Source organism: Peromyscus maniculatus, chromosome 6 (genome assembly GCF_049852395.1).
Source record: "Peromyscus maniculatus bairdii isolate BWxNUB_F1_BW_parent chromosome 6, HU_Pman_BW_mat_3.1, whole genome shotgun sequence".
NCBI lineage: Eukaryota > Metazoa > Chordata > Mammalia > Rodentia > Cricetidae > Peromyscus > Peromyscus maniculatus.
The window spans coordinates 86,859,403-86,881,704 of NC_134857.1; the positions used below are offsets into that span (position 1 = coordinate 86,859,403).

General features: G+C 46.3%; 1 protein-coding gene and 1 long non-coding RNA gene across 10 annotated transcripts in view; one reads left to right on the forward strand and one right to left on the reverse strand.

Annotated features, from left to right (window-relative positions):
- The window catches only part of LOC121830495 (uncharacterized), a 25,531-nt gene extending 16,871 nt beyond the window's left edge, over window positions 1-8,660 (reverse strand). The window contains exons 1-3 of one of the 5 annotated variants that reach the window (XR_013052292.1): window positions 8,523-8,660; window positions 5,307-8,429; window positions 3,348-3,519 (exon numbers count right to left, since the gene is read on the reverse strand). This is a non-coding gene — a long non-coding RNA (uncharacterized LOC121830495). Of the gene's footprint in view, window positions 1-3,347; window positions 3,946-5,293; window positions 8,430-8,522 lie in introns of those variants that run through there. The other 4 variants (XR_013052290.1, XR_013052291.1, XR_013052289.1 and 1 more) reach the window with 4 other exon arrangements.
- Dennd2d (DENN domain containing 2D) overlaps window positions 4,530-22,302 on the forward strand; it is a 27,886-nt gene continuing 10,113 nt past the window's right edge. The window contains exons 1-11 of one of the 5 annotated variants that reach the window (XM_015988330.3): window positions 4,530-4,780; window positions 9,109-9,284; window positions 10,083-10,195; window positions 10,802-10,871; window positions 12,524-12,601; window positions 13,417-13,557; window positions 14,656-14,804; window positions 17,064-17,241; window positions 21,110-21,151; window positions 21,535-21,619; window positions 22,032-22,271. In XM_015988330.3, coding sequence (XP_015843816.1) covers window positions 4,723-4,780; window positions 9,109-9,284; window positions 10,083-10,195; window positions 10,802-10,871; window positions 12,524-12,601; window positions 13,417-13,557; window positions 14,656-14,804; window positions 17,064-17,241; window positions 21,110-21,151; window positions 21,535-21,619; window positions 22,032-22,271 — 1,330 coding nt within the window. In that variant the 5' untranslated portion in view covers window positions 4,530-4,722. Of the gene's footprint in view, window positions 4,781-8,405; window positions 8,538-8,726; window positions 9,285-10,082; window positions 10,196-10,801; window positions 10,872-12,460; window positions 12,602-13,416; window positions 13,558-14,655; window positions 14,805-17,063; window positions 17,242-21,109; window positions 21,152-21,534; window positions 21,620-22,031; window positions 22,272-22,302 lie in introns of those variants that run through there. The other 4 variants (XM_006994829.4, XM_076574776.1, XM_076574777.1 and 1 more) reach the window with 4 other exon arrangements.

A 22,302-nucleotide genomic window follows, 5' to 3' on the forward strand; every position in this document is an offset into this window, starting at 1 on the left:
GAGTTAAGAAAAGAACCTAGATTACAGATACATTCATATGTGTTCTTTCTAATCTTCACAACAGCCCTTGCATGGTGGTTTTATTATCTCAGGAAAACGAGGCTCTGGGCATGCCTAACCCAAGAATGCAGTGTGGGAGGAATGAGTGGGGCTGAAGTCCATGTCTGTGAATCTCAGATGCCGAAGTTCATTCTGCCATGTCCCATTGTATCCTTTAGTGAAATGTGTGTGTGTGTGTGTGTGTGTGTGTGTGTGTCTGTGTCTGTGTGAGTGTGAGTATATCTGTGTGTGTGTGTCTGCCTGTGTCTGTGTGTATGTATGTATGTGTTTGCTTGCAATATCCTCCCATTCTCCCCCAAAAGGGAAAGCTTTTCTTCCACATAACAGCTAGATTGGAGGTAAGTAGGAGAAGAATAGAGTGATAACTATAAGAGTCAGAGGAAACCTTCATCTAACAGACACTGAGGTTTCACTTCCTTATCTATGGACTTACCATGTCCATATTCATTTCTTTGTTCCCCCTTCAGCTAAATTTCCTTCCTATTAAAACAAAACTCTAGACTTTGGGGTGAGATGGCTGATTAGAAGCTTCTGTTGTGTGACTTGCACAGACCATATCATGAAGAAAGAGAGATGATAGGGTCTCTGCAGAGATGATAGGGCCTCTGCAAAGCATGGAGAAGCAGAAAGGCTACACAGAGAAGGTAGAAAACACGCTTGCCTATAGCTCTGACTCCCTGGCAAGGGCAATAAGGACTGAATGAGTATTGCATTATGAGATCATCATTAGCCTCTCAGGATCAGGGACAAAGTGTTATGGTTTGTTTTCTTCACAGCTTCGTGTATTTGAACAGATGGTCCCCCAACTTTAGGGGGAGAGCTTAGTTAAATAAGAGGGTCAGTGAGGGTGGGCCTTTAAAGATGTGTGGTTCAGGTATGGTGATGGTCTGGCTTTTGTTGGTGATTTTGTTTTGTTTTGCTTTGTTTTGTTTTGAGACAGTCCCATGTATCCCAGGCTGGCTTCAACTCCATGTGAAACTGTGACTTTGAAATTCTGGTACTCCTGCCTCTGCATCCCAAGTGCTGAGATTATTACCAGTGTTGATCATCACACCTATCTCATGTAGTTCTCACAAGAAAAAGTATAGATGGCCAAAGAATAGATTTTTTTAATGTCCAAATATTCTTAGTCACAAAGCAAATTCAAATCATAACAATGCTGAGATTACATCCCATTTTAATCAGAATCATCATCAAGAAGACAAGAGTGGAGGGAAAAGAATGTAGGAGAAAGGAAACCACGTACTTCTGCCAGAAATGTAAACTAGTCCAGCCGCTATGGAAATCACAATATAGGGTCCTCAGGAAATAGACTAGAATCATCACATAATCTTCTTAAACCACTCATGGGTATACACCTGAAGGAGTAGAAGTTAACATATAAAAAGATTGTCAGTGATGGCAGCTCCACATGGTCACCCTTGCCAGCTTGAGGCATTCTCCTAGATTTTTAAGAAACTCAACTCAGGCCAAATTGGGATTCATGGCTGTGACACTGAAGAGAATTTCAAGATTGGCCAGTATAGTGAAGCAAAGTCAAAAATTTGTTCAATGATAATTTTAATGTAGGCTTATGGTTATGAGAATGGGATGTGCTCAGAAGAAATGATGCATGCCCAGGTTGGAGTATGTGCTTCCCAAGAGAGAATAGTGGAATGTAAAATGCACCTGAGTATATGGGCTCCTCAAGGGAGAATGAGCAATTGTCTTACACACACACACACACACACACACACACACACACACACACACACACACACACACACCCCTCTAGTGACTCTTGAGCTACATCTCAAAATGTTATTAGGACTCCCCTTCCCTTTTTTTCTCTTTGACAAAAGAGAAGCATGATGTGGCTCCAGAGATGTCTTACATAAAATAAAACCAGAAATCACTAGGGCTGAAAGAGGGCTTTTGTAACATGTCATTTCCCTGCAAAGGGCTTTCAGGTGAGACTCCTAGAAAATCCACAGGATTATGGAAGGGAGATGGCCTTAGGCGGTTTGGTAATTTTGCTTTGTGACTGGCAAAAGTTTCCACTGAGTTCCCAGCTGACAGGTTTCTTCTTTCCCACTTCTAATGACACGAAGCCTTGGGGATACCTATACACACATGCCCATTGCTTGACTATACAAGATAGCCAAGTTATAGGCTTGGTCTAGGTACCCATTAGAGTATGAATGGATGAAAAGTGTGGCATGTATACACATTGGAGTATTATTCGGCAATGAGGAAGGGTAAAATTAAGACCTTTGCAGGAAAATGAATGAACTGGAGATCACCATATTAAGTAAAATAACTAGGCTTAGAAAGACAAATACTGCATTTTTTTCTCCCGTGGTACAATCTAGCTTACAAACAAAACAAGAGACATGAAAATAGAACCAGGAATATCTGGGGGAAAGTGGAACTGCTGTGAGGGGGAGGGAGACAAGAGATAACAAGATTTTATATGTGTTGGAAAATGTCAAAATGAAACTCATTTTATAAAATGATACATAGTCCTAATAAAACATAAGCCTAAATTCCACTAAAGCCTGTCTTACCCACTTTCCTCTCCTCTCAGACTTCGTTTCTTCCACTCATTCTTTCTTGAGCTATAAGTGTTTGTTTTTTCCCCTTGCCTATCGCTCTGCCAACAACAAATGCTTTCTTGTCTTTCTCATAGAACCCACCATGTTAAACACAAATATCCCTTTCAATTCAAGGCCAGTGAACTCTCCACTCTGCTTTTATTCATCCTTCTCAGAAATGTAGATTTTACTTCCTCACACTCCAATAATTTCTAATTTCATTCTTGGCCATTTCCACCTCCATTTCACTACAGTCATTAATGGCTCCCCTGACGTTAGGCTAAGTTTAAGCCTCAGACACCTATTAAAACTTCTTAAATTGTCAGGAGGTGGTGGTGCACGCCTTTAATCTTAGCATTGAGGAGGCAGAGGCAGCCAGATCTCTGAATTTGGGGCCAGCATGGTCTACAGAGTTCCGGGATAACCAGGGCTACATAGAGAAATCCTATCTCAAAACAACAACAACAACAATAAAAAGGGTTCCTACGTGTTTAGTGCAAAGAATAACCACCTAGTGAATGTCTTTATCATCACGGTAGGAATGGACATGGCCAACTGTCCCCACCCCCTGACCAGAGGTCCTATGGTATTCCCCAGCCATTGTTTCCTCCTTCCTCCCTAAAAGACAGACCGTCCTGACTGCCCATTTATATTTGGGCAAATATAACAAAAACATCGTATTTGTACAGTATGGGCATTATATTGCACACAACAGGGGCTTATTTACTTTTATTGCTGCATAATACACAAGTGTACACTTTTGCCATGGTTCACCTATTTTCTATTAATGAACATGTGAGGTTGTTTCCACATTAAGGCTGCTTCAAATAAATTTTCTTTATCCTTCTTTTCCTTGTCTTCTTGGTGCACATGTATTCTTATTCATCTGTTTTTCAAGGGAGAAAACACCATCTGGGCCAATTAAGACACAATAACATCAATATGTTGGAGGACAAGGTGTTCATGAGCAGCTCCTTCTCTTGTGAGAGTTGTATAAGCTGTGGGTCTCATAAGAAAAGGAACTTGGGGACAGCCATGTCCTTTCATGTTCTTTCACGTAAGGATCCGAGGAATGGGGAACAAAAACAAACTACATACTCAAATAGACGTTGCTTGCACCCAGAGTAAAGGCAACTCATAGACCCTCTGCTCCGAGTAGTCAATTTAATGTAAGAGCTGGCTGTCCAGTTCCTTCTGAACTATAGAGTTGAGGAATGTGGAGTCACCCGGGGGCAAGACTTGGAGAGACTGAAGGGGACTGTGGGTCCCAGACATGTTTTTGTGGGTCTTCCCTTCCTTTTGCCTTTTATTCCTGAAACCAAGGTAAGAAAGACCTTGGTAGACACAGAAAGTTCTCGCAGACTCTGCCCATCCCTCTCTTACAGATACCTGCCCTGTCCTGGGAGTAAGAGAGGATGCACCACCGAACGTCAGGAGGTGCTTATTACTGTGTCCTGGTTAATAACTGCAGTTTAAAGTCTGGGCCTATTTAGAAGTCAGTGGAGGGGAGGAGAGAAGAAAGGCTGGGCTGCTGGGTAGGGTCGGTACCTTAATCCACCTCTCCAGTCGCTTCTCAGGAGTCTCCAGGAAGAGATGATAAAGGAAAGAGAACTGGAAGTAGCCAGCTCTCCAAAGAGGTACAAGGACAGACATTTAGCTGGAAGGGAGTGAGGTCTGAAAACTCTGCACCTTCTCTGGTTAGTTGGAAACAACTGGGAGGTACATCTCCCAGTCCTTGTCCAAGAGGTAAGGATCTCCTCAGGCACCTATCAGTATGTTTCTGAAAGTGGAGTTTCACAGAGGGTGGCAGTGAGATGGCACCGCCCCGCCTGGACTCGCGGTCTAGCGCCCTCTGTCACCCTAGGCCTTGAGGCGCAAGGGGGTAGGGTGGGGACCCTGGAAGAGCAGCCAGGCCAGGTGCACCAGGGGTTGGGCAGGAGCCCGGAAGGTGCGCTGCCCCGCCCCAAGCCCCCCCTTTCCTGCGCCTCCTGCGTGAAAGTGAAAGTTCCAGGGCCCCCGCGAAGGTCAAGGATTGGGGGGGGCGGGGCCGGCGCGGACGTGGGAGCCGGCGCCGGGCACTGGAGGGGCCATGGATGGGCTCGGCCGCCGCCTCCGAGCCAGCCTGAGACTGAAGCGCGGCCACGGGGGTTAGTGCGGGCCACAGCGCGCGGGGGAGAGGGCTTGGGGACCTGGGCGCCAGGACTGTAGGCTCAGTGCGGCACTGGGGGCAAGGTCGAGGAGCCGTTTGGGCGGATCTGGGAGAGCTGGGCAGGAGGCAGGTGAGCTCAAGGAAGCAGGTATTGATCAGCAAGTGGACAGACCTGCTGGGTCCGAGAAGAAGCCTGGTGACCAGAAACCTGCAACGGTTGCGGGGCTCTGGGTCGTGGGCCACGTGTCCTTCCATCCAGGAAGCTTGTGGTGCAGCCACTTTATGGCTAAAGAGTTTGGGTTGCCAAGCCGTCCGGGAGGCGCTTCGCTTCCCTACTTAGCTAGCTGCCTAGGACCGGACTGGCGTTTGTTCAGTTCCTCGGAGCCAGCTTGTCCTTGCCGATAACCGCGCCACAAAAACTGGTCTCCCCAATACCTCAGCACTGGCCAAGGCGGGGTGTGTGTGTTGGGGGGAGCAGGTAGACCAGCCCAGCTGTCTTCTCAATCCTGACCTTGAGTCTTGACCTGTGAGATGGGAATCTTTTCCCTTTTCCGGGTGGATGGTAGGGGTGAAATGAGACGTCTCATCGAGTTTCCTTTCTTCGTATCTGGAGCACTGGAATTTGGAAGAAAGGCGATTAGGATTTATTAATGTGTCCATTCATTCAACAAACATCTGTTGCTGTTTATGTCTGGCCAGGGCTATGCCTGAGCTGCCACCCCTGAGTCTGCACAGAGCCCATGCTTCTGAAAAGAGGACTGAAAGGTTATTAAGGGTCATCCCCAGAGAGCTCACCCCTTCCAGTATTTGCAAGTGAAGAGGTCAGTGGGCCCCTCTCCTAATAGGCCCCAGAGTTGGAGAGCCCCAGAGTTGAGGTCAGTGCTTCCTTCTCGGAACTACAGTGACTTGTGACTGCTCTGCTCTTAGTCCTTTCTCACTTCTGCCACCCTCCCGCTGGCTCCAGCTGGGGTGCTCCAGCTGTGGTTGTCCTTGCATGTGCCCCTTCCATCTGCATGCAAGCGGCGGTGGCGGGGAGGGTGGGGTGGAGTGGGGGTGGTTGGGGGTGTCTGCAATCGCTGGAGCAGTATGTAGGGAGGAGATGTGTCTTGTCTTTTCTTTTTCCTGGCTTAGTTTTGGTTTTCTTGGGCTTCCTAGATCTGGGTAATCTGCTGAATGGCTGAAATCTGCTTCTCCGGCCTCAAGAGGACACATTTCTTACCCTTTACAGCAGCATAAAGGTTGCAATGGTATTTGGAGGGACTTCCTTGTGGTTGAGGAACAGGAAGGCAGGCCCATATGTGCCTGTTCACAAGTTTAGCACCTGTCAGGTCATATGGGTGTGGCTTTTTCATCTTTCTTGCTATCCTCCTGCTTCCTGGGGGATTTCCCCTTCAGGCTCAGGCAAGAGGGGGGCTGTGTGTGTGTGTGTGTGTGTGTGTGTGTGTGTGTGTGTGTGTGTGTGTGTGTGTGAAAAACACTGGTAGGGAAGGCTGCTGCTGTAGTTCTGGGTTGCTAGCACTAGCAGCTCAGCAAAGAACAAACAACAACTTTTCAGATCAAGGTTCCCCAAAGTCCCCTCTTTCCATCAGGTGCCTGTGGGAGGGACTTCCTGGTGGAGGAAGGAGTAGAACCAGACTCTTGACTTCCCTAGAAGGGTGGCTCCTTCCTCAATTAAAAATGAGGATAAATCCATTCCAGGGCATTAGGGATTAAGTGAGATGCCTTATAGTATGCAGGAATTTGATGCAGATTAGTTCTTCTCAGGCTTTTCGGTGATAACCCCTTTTGAAAGGGCGAGAGGGAGAAGGCACTCTTTTGTTGAATCTCTTGAGCCTCAGCCTGAAAAATCTAGTTCCTTTGCTTTGGTCTAGGTTTTCTGACTCTGCGGCTCCCTTATTTTTCCTGATAAAGCAGGAGGAAATGGTGTGAAAATGCTGCCCCAAGGATTTAGGAAAAGACTTATTTCCTGAGGTTCTGGAATGATCGGGAAGACGATTCTGGCTCTGCAAGCCATTTGCTTACTGCCCCACCCCCAACACACACACACACACACACACACACACACACACACACACACACACACACAAACACACCCCATGGGATGCTGACTATGTAATACACCAGAGGCCTGATCCTGGATTGAAACCCTTATAATGCCCATCTTCTATAGATCCTGTTCATTTTAAATCACCTGAGTAATTAATGCCTCAGTTTCCACTTCTGTATCAGGCAGGTACAGATTGTGTAAGGTGTCTATACAGGGTACAAGAAAGACACAAAGACTGCCTGGGGTGTCCTGCTTCATCCCTCTCACTGATCCAGCTCTCATCCTATTTATGATGACTGGCGCTTCCCCAACAAGTCAGCTTTGGACCTCTGAGTCCCCACTTTTACCGGTGCCACAAAGGCCCATTTTTAGAGCTCTTAGGAGCAGAGCGACAGCCTTCCTACCATAGCAACACACTCCCTCCCAGAGGGCTGCTAATTCTTTGCAGGAGTGGCAGACACAGGCACCAGATCTTTTTGCTTCCTCCCTCCCCATTAAGCAACTTCCTGGCAAAGGCTCTTCTTCCCTCTCATCCCATGCATTTCCTTATTCAGGACTTTCTGTGAGAAACCTGGCTTATCAATGACTACTTTCCTGCTCTTCCTCAACCTCCAGACACAGCACTGGGTCTGCAGCTTAGGATGTTGACCTGGCCCAGCCAGGAGAAAGGCTGAGCAGGAGCTGTGGAGGGTTGAAGATGCTCTGTATCCCGACTGATGCTGACGCAACCAGTCCCCTACTCTAGGCTAGGGACAATTTCCTGAGTCAGTGCTTCCTTTAGAAAGAGGGAATCTGCTGGAGCCCTGGAACAGTCCCAGGGAAAGAGCTCTCTGCCTAGGACATGTTTCGGGGGAAGGGCATTGCCTTTATAGTTATTCTATCACTATCAGGAACTCTCAGAGATGGACTTTGTTCTTTACTTCACCATCAGGAGAGGATCCATGGGGGTCTGTCAAGAGACTCCCTCTCTTGCTAGAAGTTATTTAGCGAATCATTGGACAAGTCTACTTATCTGAATCAGGACAAGGCAGTGGCATCTTGGCTGCAGGAAGTGTCCAGTCCTGTGTTCTTGGTTGAGATCCTGAAGTCCTGTGTTTTAGAATTCGCGGTTGGTCTGGTAGGACTTTGCAGCTTCTGATGAGCAACTTGAGAAGTAAATGGAGGGCAATCAAAGATATGGGATGTAAAATACCTATGCTTGGATCCAGGAGGTGCTGTAGTCCCTGGTCCGATTTTTCCAGTCATCTCTCACTGCCGGAGGTTGTAAATAAACTCACCACATGGTCTGCGGCACCGGAATTCAAAGCCCTTAGTCCAGAAGCAGCTGTGCCTTGAGATGTTTGCTCATGACCTTTTCTCTTACCACACCCTGGGGCTCTTGGGAGGAGCCAAGAGCTGAGCTGTAGTGCCAGGATGCTACCTCTGTCAGTGCCCACGTTAAGCTGCCTCGTGGGTCCTTTCACATCCTTCTTGCTCAACGACGGAGTACACAGGATGGAAACTGCTCTCTGCCTTTGGGAGACAGCACATGGTTCAGCTTAATAAAGCTGTGACTGGAGACCAAAGCAGAAGGCACTTTCTCAGGCTTTCTGTGGCCAGCCTGCAGGAGAAAGAACATTCATGCCCCCAAAGCCCAGAACGATGGAAGGACAAGGGGTAGGCCGAACCCTCAGGCTGCTCCGAAATCGCTTACCACGACTTGGAGCAGGTCAGAACTGGATTGCCTACTTCCTTTTTGGGGTGATCCTCTCATGGGCTGTTTCCTCCTGGAGTGCTTGCTCCTCCTTCTTTTTCCTTTACATGCTGAAATCCACATGGCCCCCATGTGATCAGGCCAGGAGGATTGCCTTATCAGTTGGCAGAGCTAGCTGGTCAAGTCTCTGGTGGAGCTCTTGGTATGGTCATAAGAAAATGCCCTATGGGCTCATCTGGTTGTTTAGTACAAATTTGCTCCGGGCACATGAAATACGGCTACCGAAGGCAGGCCGTACAGTGTCAGGCATCAGGCCTCCAAGAGCCTACGCAGCCTGGCTCCTCAGTTTCTATATCAGTGCTTTTTTTTTTCCTCCCTGTGTTACTCTGCAGTTTCAAGTTCCCCAGGACAGGTATGGAAACTGCCCACTTGGCTCTGGTCCTGCCCAGTGACTGGTGGTGCCTGGTCAGGCTTGTGTATCAGCACTGGCCATGTGGCCTTGAGGCATGCAAGTTGCCCAGGTTCTCACACACAGTACAGAATGGAGGAATGGAATACTCAAGGGCCCCTTGCATCTCCATTTTAGGACCTTCCCAGAGCGCTCGTGGGGAAGCTGTCCCAGAACCAGAAAGGACCCAGGAACATTCCCTGTCTAGCTTTGCTGGAGGCCAGCACTTCTTTGAATACCTTCTTGTTGTTTCTTTAAAGAAAAAGCGTTCAGGGGATGACTATGAACCCACGATCACCTACCAGTTTCCCAAGGTAAGGATGGAGGAGGGGTGGGGCCTGAGGACGGAGCGGGGAGGACAGAGGTGTGTTTAAAAGGTGGTGGAGTTCTACTCCCTACCACCCTGCCAAGTCTTGAGCTCTGAGTTCACTGCTCTCATTTCCTTTCTCGCCCAGCCCTAGCTTTCTGTTATCACCCAGAGAATCTAGGTCTGACTGCTTTGTGGTGATGGACCCAACTGAACCTCTGGAGCAGGGAAACCAGCCTCGTGCTCTTACCCCTTTGGAAACCTTCTAGTTTTTCCAAATTCCACCTCAGTCACCTTTTCCTACAGAAAAGCTCAGCTTCTGCCGGAACTCCTAAGAAGGAATGCCCTTCCTGGTTCTGTGGTAGAAAATCAAGCAGACCCAAGACGCAAACACAGGCTGAGATCAGACTCCCAATGTATTAGCGCCCTCCTTGTCTGGTTATGCACTGGGTGAGGTGCAGTGCACTACACTCATCAACCCCTCTTGTTAGCAGCTCAGCGACTGGATAGGTTGCTTCTTTTCTCTGATGTGGCATCTCTCTGATGTCACCCTCTCAGGGTCCAGCTGACCTGTCTAACCTCCTTTTTGAATATGTAAATCCTCAGGATACTGAATTCCAGGCCAAGGTTATGTTGATGTGGCCTAGAACAAATTGTTCTCTCTTTGGGGTCATTCCAGCTAGACCTAGAATGCAGACGATGTGGTACCAGGCAAAGGCACCTTTGTACCCCATGCTAGGAAAGAAGGCTGATAGCCTTCTGAACCCTGCCTCTCTGCCTAAATCCCCTTGCCTTTGCCTTACAGAGGGAGAACCTGCTCCGGGGCCAGCAGGAGGAGGAGGAACGTCTGCTCAAAGCCATTCCTTTGTTCTGCTTCCCTGATGGGAATGAGTGGGCACCACTCACAGATTATCCCAGGTAACCACTCTGCCTGGGGGCAAGGGTATCAGATTTGGATGAAAGGACAAATGTGTGGCCCTTGTGGTCCCCTCACCAGTTGAGAATGCTGAGTTTTTGCCAGGAAAAATTTTTCCTAGGGTCCTTTATGCCAAAGATCTTAGTGGTGACTTGACCTCTATCCAAAGATGCTTAAGAGTCTCTAACCTGTCCTAGAAGAAGTAGTCACAATTTTTTGATTCTGCCACTGGCAGAAGCTGGACTGGAGAGGAAGTCTTTGGGCTCTAAGAAGACAATATCATAAAAGCTTCTTACATCATGAACACTGGAAATTGACTGTGACTTCAAATTTTAGATAAAAAAAAATACCTTCTGTGAGCCTTACTTACTTCATCTTTAAAGTGCTAATACTAATTGAACTTCCTTCAGAAGGTTATTTTGAGTCTCAGAGGAGGTGATGCATTTGGGCTTGGCACCACTGAGTGCTTAATAAGTGACTGTGGTGATTATCCTCATGATTAATCAGCAGCGCCCCTTTGTCCTCCTCTCCACCTCTCTGATGCTGACTTCAGTCTTGGTTTAGAAATCCAGTGAGCAGATGCACATCATCGGTTTGCTCTCTCTTAGGGAGACCTTCTCGTTTGTCCTGACCAACGTGGATGGAAGCAGGAAGATTGGATACTGTAGGCGCCTTCTGGTTGGTGCTACTCAGAACCGCCCCTTCCTCTCTGCAGACTGTTCAGTTCCACAGCTGGGCTTGCTGAAGCCTCGGCTACCAAAGCTCAGGCTCGGTGGCAGAGGTGGTTATAGGGAGAGTACAGCCCATCTCATGCTGCCATGTTAGTGTCCCTTCTGGAATCCCACAAGGGCAAGGACGTACTGTGTGTCGTGGTCCCCGCCCCCCCCCCCCTCCCGCCACGCCACCAGGCTCTGGCCTGTGCTCTCTCAGCTAAAACAATTCTACACACAGTGAAAGGCTCCAACTGAAGCTTCTTGTAGTCTTCTCTACCCAGACCTGCGTGCCTTGTTCCCTGGAGCCTCCCAGACATTCTGAGATTTGAACAAGGTTTAATTCTTGGCTTTTGGGACAAGGATTCTCCAGATACCTTTCCAACGCTTTCCTCTCTAGACATTTCCTCGTGGCTAAGACACACTAGTTTTTGTTCTCACTGACCTTCAACTCATGTTGGTCATGAGTCATTAGTGTTTACCTTTGGGTTTCTGGTCCCCAAAGGCTGCCACTCACACCTTCTTCCTCCTTTTCTTCCTTCTCCTTCTCTTCTCTTATTAGCATGTATAAAAGAATAGAGATGATGGTGTCTTCTTATGTGTAATCCATGTACTTGAGTTATATGTATTTACTATTCCCATCACTCCAGTTCCCTTCCTCCTCCCAAATAGTCACCTTCCTAATTTCATGGTTTTTTCTTTATTTTTACTTATGTGTATGAGTGTTTGACTGCATGCATGTAAGTGCACTGTGTGCATGCCTGCTGCCCATGGAGGACAGAAGAGGGAGCTAGGTCCTCTGGAAGTTACAAATGGTTGTGAGCTACCATGTAGCTGGGAACCAAATCTAGGTCTTCTGCAAGAACAGCAAATGCTCTTAACCCGTCTCTTTAGCCCCCCTGTCTCTCTTTTTTTAAAGACTTTATTTATAATTATATGTGTGATACGTGCATATGTGTGTCTGTGTGGGATATGTGCATATGCATGTGTCTGTGTGTGGGATATGTGCAAATGTGTATGGGTGTCTTATGAGGCCAGAAGAAGGGATATTCCCTGGGCTGGAGTAAAAGGTGTGAGCCATCCATTGTCAGTGCCAGGCATTGAGTTTAGATCTTCTGGAAGAGCACTGTGTGCTCTTAACCACTGAGACATATCTTTAGCCACTCATGTCTTTTATTTATGCCTTATTTTTCTAAAATCCAAATCTTGCATATTTAATAGAAAACACATGTTTGTCAATCTGTGGGTGGTTTCTTTTGCTTTAGATAATACTTGCCAGCTACATCCATTTTCCTCAAAATGTCATAATGTCATTTTTCTTATTAGCTGAATAATACTCCACTTTGTATTTATATGACAGATTATCTTTTCATTTGCTGACAGACACTTAGGTTGGTTGCATAATGTGGCTGTTGTAAATAGTAATCATCATCTTTTGACTTTGGTGACTATTTTGACCCTTCTTCTGCCTGTTGCATGAAAAGAACCTCTGGACAGGCCTTTGTCCATCCAGCCGTTGACTCCCCATCCACAGCACTCTACCTTTTGCCCCATCAGTCTCATGTGGGGGAAACCCTTGTGGAAGCTGCAGACCTGAAGGAAACTCTTGTCCCTCCCTAGCCTGCCGGTCCTGGCCCTCGCCTTCCCAAGGTATACTGCATCATCAGCTGCATCGGCTGCTTCGGCTTGTTCTCCAAGGTAGGGTTAGGACAAGATTCTTTGGAGCCTGTTAGGCAGGCCTGTTCAGCTTTCTGGCTCTGCCTGGCTGCTTGCCTTGCAACTTGAGCCCTTGGTAGAATGCTTTCCTGATAGCCCAGCCAGCATCAAGGATATTGGGTAAACCTGAGACAGGAAGGATCTGGGCTCAAACCTATTTAAAGGAAATCTAGAAGGCTGTTTCCCCTGCAGAGAGAACTATTGTCCATTCTTTCTATCTTCCTGGTTGGTAAGAGGCGCAGATGAAGCATAACATGAGAAAATTCTTCATAAAAAAAAAGGAGAGTACCACACAAGTCTAAAGGCAAATACACAGTGAAGATCCTGAGATTTACCCTGACTTTGATGAGGCTAGAAGAGAAATTGAGGACTTGTGTTGTTAGGAATAGGACCAAGGCAGAGTCCCTAATCTGGACATGGCCTGTCTTGGTGGCCTGAAGGACTCTGGATGTAGGAGAGGAACTCCATGGGCTTCTGCTTGGGTGGATCTTACTTCCATGAATCACAGTGAAGGCTGGTAGCAGCCTCACCCTGGTGACGGTCTAGAGGAAGTGGGACAGTAATACCCAGAAGGTTAGGTGTCTAGGCTCCTACTCCAGCCAGTACTAACATGGAAGATGACTTGTTAGGCTTCATAGTTTTATGTCAGTGTTAGGAGAAGGAAGAAATGTAAGAGACAATCAAAAGAAATCTTGGAAAGCAGGTTTTGTCCACGAGATGGAAGCCAGTTGGTGAGAGCCTTGGGATGTTCAGTAGAACCCCTCTAAGCCTTGTTTCCTGTGGTCCTTCCCCTGTAGATACTAGATGAAGTAGAGAAGAGACATCAGATCTCCATGGCTGTCATCTACCCATTCATGCAAGGTCTCCGAGAGGCAGCCTTCCCTGCACCTGGAAAGACTGTCACCCTTAAGAGCTTCATCCCTGACTCAGGCACGGAGGTGGGTTAACAAGTGTGTGACTTTCTCCCTGTCTGGAGAGAGTGGGCTTCTGTGGGACCTCTCAATGCTCTTCTTTCATTCATCAGGTTAATGTATAGGGAAGCTGAGCCTAGCATTAGAATTATCGATAGAGCTAGAAAGTCACCCAAATTATGCTGCACCTTCTAAGCTGATGTTCCCCAGTACCTACCTACTGTTCAGTCTACTGAATTTTGTCTGTGATCACGTATGGTGCTTAGTTTGTCCCTAGTGTCCAAACTCCCAGTTGCTCTTACACCTTCCCCCTATTCTCTGTGTGTCCTGTATCTCTACCATACAGTCTCCATCTGTTTTACTTCTTATCATTCATCCCCACCCATAAGTCCCCACCCATCTCATGAGGTACTATTGCTCCAAGTCACTAAAGAACTAAAGGCAGCAAGTAGAATTCCAGCCAAGATCTTTGGAAATTCCATGTGCACCTCTGAACCTGGTCATTCCCTCAGAAGAATCACGGAGTCACTAGGAATTTTCAGTTACTGGAAAAATAAGTATTGAAGAAAAAAACAAGTACTGAAATACTCTGTGTCTGTCAAGATATGCATTTTCTGAGTAGAGTGGTAAATAAAATGAATCTGGCTCCTAACCTTGGGGAGCTAAACGTTTCATGGAGAAGACACATCAGTAAATGTGTACATTAGTAAACACACCAGAGAACATACAGTTAAAGATTAGGCAATCACACTGAAAGAAAAAGCAGTGTGTAGCATGAGAAAAAGATGAGGAAGTCTTAAGATGACCACAGTGGGCATTTGGGGCTAAGGGATAAGAATGAATTGAGAAGAACAATGTATGGGAGGCCTGGCCCATGCCAGGCTTTAGGCAAGAGAAGAGCTCTGCTCCAGGACATGTACATGGTAAAGCTTGTGGAGACGGGCATGAGTCCCAGGCTGGACCTCATGGGCCATACTGAAGATTCCACCCAGCTGTCCTCAGAGCAGAAGGAAGCCACTGGTGCGTGGGCCAGGATCAGATCTGTCCTATGTGAAGAATGGGATAGGCCTGGAGTGGGTCTGTGACTTCGTATTGCTGAAACCTTCCTTTCTGGTTGCCCCACAGTTCATCTCACTGACACGGCCCCTGGACTCCCACCTAGAACATGTGGACTTTAGTGCTCTGTTGCACTGTCTCCATTTTGAGCAGATTATTCAGATCTTTGCCTCTGCAGTACTGGAAAGAAAAATCATCTTCCTGGCAGAAGGTCTCAGGTAAGCTCAGCCACTGGCTAGCCACACTAAGCTGCGCCCCCAGATTCAAGGGACAATATTGGGGCTTCTTAAAGGCAGTCTGATTGTTGGGTCTGTGTGTGCACCTTCCAGCTTCGAGTTCCTGGATCTGCATTTTAGGCCTAAAGAAACAAGTAATGCAACTTGTCTGGCCATCCCCAAACTTGATTGCTGCCTGACTATAATCTAAGAAGGACATGGAGTGTATCTGGTATAATACAGGTGGGGCCAGCTAGGGTGAATGCAGACATGAATCTGCCCTTGCACGGCCAGGCTGAGGGAGGGAGGAGGGTGGAGGAGAGGACAGGAAGCTGTGTAATAGATTGGAGGACAAGCTCATCTACACATTTATGAACTCATTCAACAAATATTTATTGCATGTCAGCTGCTTGCCAGATGCCAAGCATTGAGGAGATAGCAAGAAGACTGTTTGCCCTGAAGGAGATGAAGGGTTATGTTTTGGTTTTAAGCATAGGTATTGAAACCAGCAGACTGACTTTCAAATCTTATTTTTCCACCTTTAGCTACAGTTCCGCTTAGGTCAGCTTCTTAGCTTCTTCAAGTCAAGATCTCCTTATCTGTAGGATGAAAATGATTGGATTTGTTTTATATGGTTGTGATGAGGATTAAAGGTGATGATGCAGAGTGGTGGACACCCAGGACACCACCAGGTGCAGACTGGTGAGGACTATCTGTTACTTTCTTGTCAGTTCCCAGTGGAGTTTATTATATCTGTGTGTAGAAGCAGGAAGCTGTCATGTGTTGACGGCTACCTTTGAGAGAATTCAGGTCTGGAATGGATGTGGGGACACATGTGACAGGCAGAGAGGAAAAAAATGATAAAAAGAGTAGGGGATTGACTATGTAGCCCTGGATGACTTGGAACTCATAGAGATACGCCTGCCTCTACCGACTGAGTGCTGGGATGAAAGGTCACCACAGCAAGAAGTAATAATTTTGAGCTGAACCCTGGTACTGTCCTTTGGGGAAGAAGGAAAGGAAGCTGAGGAAACTACAGAGGATCAAAGGAGTGTCATGAGTTTCAGAAGAAAGCAAGCTCGGCAGGGATCAGGGGTCTGTGTGTTTAAAAACAGTAATGTCAGCAATAACCCCAAAGGAAAATATCATAGGCTAATTCTTGTGGAAGGGGGCATCATTTTTGTTTCAGAGGAGGCTCTTCTACTCCAGGCCTATGTGGAAGAAATTTCTGTGGCAGCTGAGGCTCAGGCTCCAACTAGGTTCTTTCTCTTCTGATCAGTCTTTGGGGTGTGAATGCTGCACATTCACCTATCAAGAATGAACTTTCTCCAGGAAATATCAACACTTCCTACTTCCTTCCCACGTGGAATTTTCAGAAAATAGAGGCTGGTGCAAGGAGGGGACTTCCAGACAGCCTCATTTTGTCGCGAGGCACTCAGAGACTTGGTCTTTCTAACTCAGGAAGTGCTAGCTTGATACCAAGGTTTCCGCATCTGTGTTTTTATTGGCCTTAGATGTGGTGCAATTTGGCTGGAGAAGTGAAAAGCCGTGAGAGCTAGCAGAGAAGAGGGAAACCAGCGTGGGGCTGTGTATGATGGGGGTAAGGAAGGAGGCTGAGTTGTGACTTGGATAATAATGACATGGGGAATCCTTGTAGCAAAGTCTTGAGGCGTCACCTCGGTGGGACTTTCCGGAATGTTTGAGTAGTGGTTCCTGGAACCCAGGAATTTCCCAAACTAACTCAGGCACCAACCTGGTAGCTTTTAGTAACCTCAGATGGCTATAGGAAGCCATAAGGGGACATGGCTGTGGATGATGGTTCTGCCTCTTCACCAAAGCCTGGTGTTAGCTGGCTTGTTCTTCACTATGCTGCGAGTTCTTCAAAGAAGGGCCAGTGCTATTCTTCTAGTTATCCCTGTCCGTTGCAGAGTAGAGGCTCACTCATATCCTGCTTACATGAAGACATGTCTTCTGAGCCACTCTTATTTTTAGCCAGTAATGACTTGGAAGAACTAGCTGGGAATAGAGATTAAAGGGGGCCCCACCCTGGTTAGTAGGGCCTCGCCTTTCCTGATTTCTACCCTTCTTCTCTTAGCAACAAGTAGCTACAAGCTCTATGATCAGCATGGCTTCTAGACTTGATTTTTTTTTTTTTTTTTACCTAGCATAGGAACATTGCCAGGAGCTTCTGGAAGTGTGGGGCTCTGAGCCAGTGTATAGGAAGAGAAGCCAGGCTGATGCATTCTCTGTTCTGTGTTCCAGTACCCTGTCTCAGTGTATTCACGCTGCAGCTGCTCTGCTCTACCCCTTTAGTTGGGCACACACGTACATCCCTGTGGTCCCCGAGAGCCTTCTGGCCACTGTCTGCTGCCCCACTCCTTTCATGGTTGGGGTACAGATGCGCTTTCAGCAGGAGGTTATGGACAGTCCTATGGAAGAGGTAAGCTGCATCAGAGTGTACATGGTTTACAGCCAGGAAGGCTTTGATTTCTATCCTAGCTCTGCGCCAAACAGCTGTGTGATTTGGGGCTCATTATTTAATCTCTTTAAACCTGAATTTATCAGTAATATGGGAATAACTGTTTCCAGTTGCTAGAGACTGAGGAAAATGACATGACTATGCTATTAGCCTGGCACTTGATACACAGCCAGTGTTCAGTGGATGTTGGCTCTCTTCTCTTGAATGATTGCTTTTCAGAATTAGGAAGCAAGATGTTGCTTATTCTGAGTCCATGAGACTATCCTATTAGCCCATTATCCCTATCGGGCAATCACTTAGGTGATCTCTCAGTTCAATGAATGATCACAGCTGGCTTGTGCAACACACACCCCACTGGAATTCAAATTCCTTGGAAACAAGCCCTTTTGTAAACTGTCAAGTCTTGAAAATGAAGAGATCTGCAACAAGTACCATCTTTTTGAGTAGCTCAGAGCTCACTGGGGTAATGAAAATGATATAGATTCAAATCTCCTTTGAATTTGCTGCTTCCTGTTTCTTGGTAATAACTCTGACACAGAAGGGGGTTCAGCTGTGTAACTGGGCACTAATCACATACATCTACCCCCAAAGCTGGACAAACAACTTGAAACATGTGCTCTGATCTAAGGACAGTACATCACTATAGCTGAATACAGGGCTGCTTGGGAAGGTCAGCCCTGGCTAATCATTAACTCACTGTACAGAGACAGGGTTACCTATTGAGGCATCATGATGCAAGCACTAAGGAGGCCCAGAGGTAGTTCTAGTGGGAGGATTTCCCCTTTACATAAGAGGGTGGTAAGTTCCAGCAAACCTACTTCGTAGATGAGGCAACAGTGGAACTCAGAGAGAGGCCAAAGCCCTTCTCTAGAAGGTGCTCCAGGGAGGGAGAGGAGTAGGCTGTTTGCTTTTGTTTCTCCGGCTCTCGTGCTGAGTACACATGCCCTGTGAACAACCCTTAGCCTTATGATTAACTGGAGCAGGGTATCAGCCCCACTTTAGCAATAAAACCTCAAATGTCTCAACTCCAGAAGTTATGTAACTTCCCTCCTCTGAAGCTGAGGCTCCCTCCTCCCGACAGTCAGGCAGGCGGACAAATGAAGGCCAGTACAGCTCTGGGGCTTGCTAGTCAAGAGCTTTTGCTTGTTTTATTCCTTTGCAGCTGCTCTGAGAAATGGGCAAAACTAATAAAGGAGGAAGTCCATACAGGGTTCATGCAAGAGTGCTCCTGGGGCATAGTGCAAGGTTCTCTGATTCTCCACATAAGCTCTCTGAAAGAAATTACTCCATATACAGTATGACCAAAATACTGAAAAGACTTCTGGGAACAACCTCAAAAAATATTTATGCATACACTTCTCCTCACTCCCAAATGAACAGCTTTCCTTGAATGAAGCATTCAAACCTATGTATACATGTTGTTTCAGGCCTGGACTAGTTCAGCTTTTCTCCCCTGATGATGGATAATTACAGTGCAGGCTGTGTTTTGGCAAATTTTCCAGTTTCTCTTTCCTTATATTTGAAAGTAGGGAACATGTAGGGATCCTTCATTCTATTGTTGAGACTCAGGTAGGAAACTGAACGTAGGAACCCAAAATAGTCCTTAAATGGCAGCACAGGATTTGGAGACCTATGATTCATTTGGTGACCAAATCTCTGTCAAATGGTAGAGGTTGATACTGTCATTGTTGCTGTTTTTGAATGTTAGTTTAAAAATAGTACCAGTTAGTTGTAGTATCTCTTGCTTATAGGAGGTGAAGTGGGAGCATCAGGATTCAAGACTACCCTGGACTACATAAGATACAATCTCAAAGCAAAACCAAAGAATAATGTCACAGTTTTCAGACGTCAAAATCTAATCATTTAAAATATTCTAATTTATATATTGGAAGTGGTCCAATAACCTAAGAATACTCTGAGGAACCAGCAGCATGGCTGTTTTATGTTGTGGGTCTAAATTACAGGATTCTCAGGCTGTGTCGTGATGGTCTAGGAACTTGGTTCTGTGCTGGTCTCATTTGCAGCCGATACATGCATAGTCCCCCTTGCTTTTTTCCCTTCTCCCTTCCTGTTGACCCTGGGCTCATGTTCTTTCCCTTGCTGAGTTTCCTACTGGAAGTCTCAAGGCTGTTATTAAGCTATTAATTAATTGAATCCAGGCCAACAGCATGCTAAACATGTTTTTCTACCATTGACCTACACTTCCAGCCATTCTAAGGAGGGACTTTTAAGAACTCTAGGCATTTGTACATACGAGTTGTTTCAAGTGCAAAAAGATCAAAACATGGCTACCTCTGTCCAGTTCTCTGTTGAGTGGACCAGAGGACAGATGCTGAAGGAGAGTGGGACAGAAGAGGTATGTGATCCCAAAGACCACAATTCAGGCTTGAAAACTGGTCTGCTATTTCTCAGCACCATGACCTCTGGGCATTGTATGCAAGGGGGCACACTAAAGAAACTGCTCCATGGTATGGTTAATGGTTTTATTGTAGATATGAGAGAATTGTCAGAGACATCTAGAAGACTCCAGAGCAGAGACAGAAAGTAGACTAAACAGAGTCAGCATATTGAACATGGGCAGGGCTAGGGAAGCAGGAGAGAATAGTGGAGAAAGTGAGATGGCAAGAGATGGAGAACAGAACATAGCAAGAGAGACAGACAGACAGATCACACACACACACACACACACACACACACACACACACACACACAGAGAGAGAGAGAGAGAGAGAGAGAGAGAGAGAGAGAGAGAGAGAGAGAGAGAGCAGAGAATAGCTGTGTTATAAGAAGGATGAGTAGCTAGGGGGAGGGAAGCCATGACCTTAGGCTAACGGCGAGGCTAGTATGTTAGTGTGCAATTTGAAATGTGTAATAGGTACTTGTGATATGGGCAGCATGGGCTTTTGATATGCTCATAAATGCCACAGATAACCATAGGTCCCTTCTGCTGGAGGTAAGGGAAATGACTCCTTTTGGCAGATGGAAATGGATTTCACTATTTCCTGAGGAATGCTGGCTTTTATCTAACCACCAGAAATACTCCTGTAGTCTGGGTTGAGCTTGTGTCTGGATATTTGAACTGCCTTTTAGAGTTTGGAGTTCCTTTGGTTCTGACATGAATTTCTCTAGGTTTATCTCATCTACAAAATAAAGTAGTACCCACTTCACAGAACCATTGCTAGAATTAAATAAAATATGCAGAGTATTGTATATATGCCATGGGCATGCTCTGCACTAAGGAAGCAGTTTCTATGATTTCTATAGACAGTGTTGTTTTTCTCTTATCCCTTTTTATTATTAATATGATGATGATGATGATGATGATGATGATGATGATGATGATGATACAGGGTCTCTGTGATGATGGCAATGATGAGGACGATGATACAGGGTCTCTCTGTTTAGCCCATTCCAAGCTTGGAACTTAAGGCAATCTTCCTGCTTGTCTGGGATAGCAGAATGCTAGGATTAAAGGTGTGCACCATCATGCCTGGCATGATCAGTGTCTTGAGTGAATAGCTATGGCTATGGTTTCCCCATATTTACTTCCCTTCTATTGTGACTCTTTCCTCAGCTCCCTTTACACACACACACACACACACACACACACACACACACACACACACACACACACACACACACTCCCCATTTCCTATTTCCTACCTGGGGGATTAGATTTCTAGGGGAAAAAAATGAGAATGCCAGGCAGGAAATAAGAATTACAAATGCTGATGTTGCTGCTACATGGGCTTCAAGTATAGTCATGGGCAGAAAGGGAGTTGGTAGTTGAGGTCCATGAAGAGATAAAGTCATTCTGTGTTTACTTCAGGTCCTGTTGGTGAATCTTTGTGAAGGAACCTTCTTATTGTCGGTAAGTGTCTTCATTGAGGGCACCTGCAGGCCTGCCACCAACAACCTTTTGGGTCTCATCATGTCCCACTGATCTCAATAGACACTTTGAGAAAGAACTTGTGCTATGTCTTCCTCTCATGAGGCCACAGGCAAAGACCCAGATGCCTTGCTGATTGAGGCAGTTAGCAACAGTGTCTTTTGAGCAAGCAATATACACTTGTGGGAATCCCTTGCTCATGCTTGAATTCAAGCTGGGGTAGAAATGACTTCTGTTCCTCTCTGTAGAGCAGAGGTTTGGGGTGGGGTAGGGGAAGAACTCATACATTCCTCACACTCTCCTGGACCCCTTCCTAACCTCCTGACCAGAATGCTTGACCTTGACATAGCTCTGTTCTCTTCTAGGTTGGTGATGAAAAAGACATCCTACCACCAAAACTTCAGGGTGACATCTTGAACTCTCTTGGTCAGGGGATAAATGAGCTAAAGAGTAAGTTCTAGGCTCTTCTTTTATTTTAGGCTTCTCCATGGAGTTGGAGGGAATACTCTGTTTGTTTATTAATAAACTCATTTAGTAGTTTGTGTCAGGGGACTAGATCCTGAATATGAGACTTTGTTTCTTTTCCTAGGGAATGGTAGAGAATCTATACCCAGTTCCTAGACTCCTATTTCTTTTCTTTTGTGATACATGGTCTCAAATTTGTGGCAGTCCTCCTATCCCAGACTCCTGAAATTTGGTATTATAGCTGTGAACCACTCAAGTGTCAGGCTTCCATTTCAATAAGTTATTTACTAAGCTGCCTCCCCTGGGAACTTCTGGACAATGGAAACTATACTTTGAGGTGAATTTGGGCCATTTCATCTTTATATTGCTCTATGATGGGCCTTTCTGTCTCCTGCAGCTTCAGAACAAATCAATGAGCATGTTTCAGGCCCTTTTGTGCAGTTCTTTGTCAAGACTGTGGGCCACTACGCCTCCTATATCAAACGGGAGGCTAGTGGGCAAGGCCACTTCCAAGAACGATCCTTCTGTAAGGCTGTCACCTCCAAAACCAAGCGCCGATTCGTGAAGAAGTTTGTGAAGACACAACTTTTCTCCCTGTTCATCCAGGAAGCAGAGAAGAGCAGGAATCCTCCTGCAGGTACACACAGCCCCACCAACTTCTCTGCAAG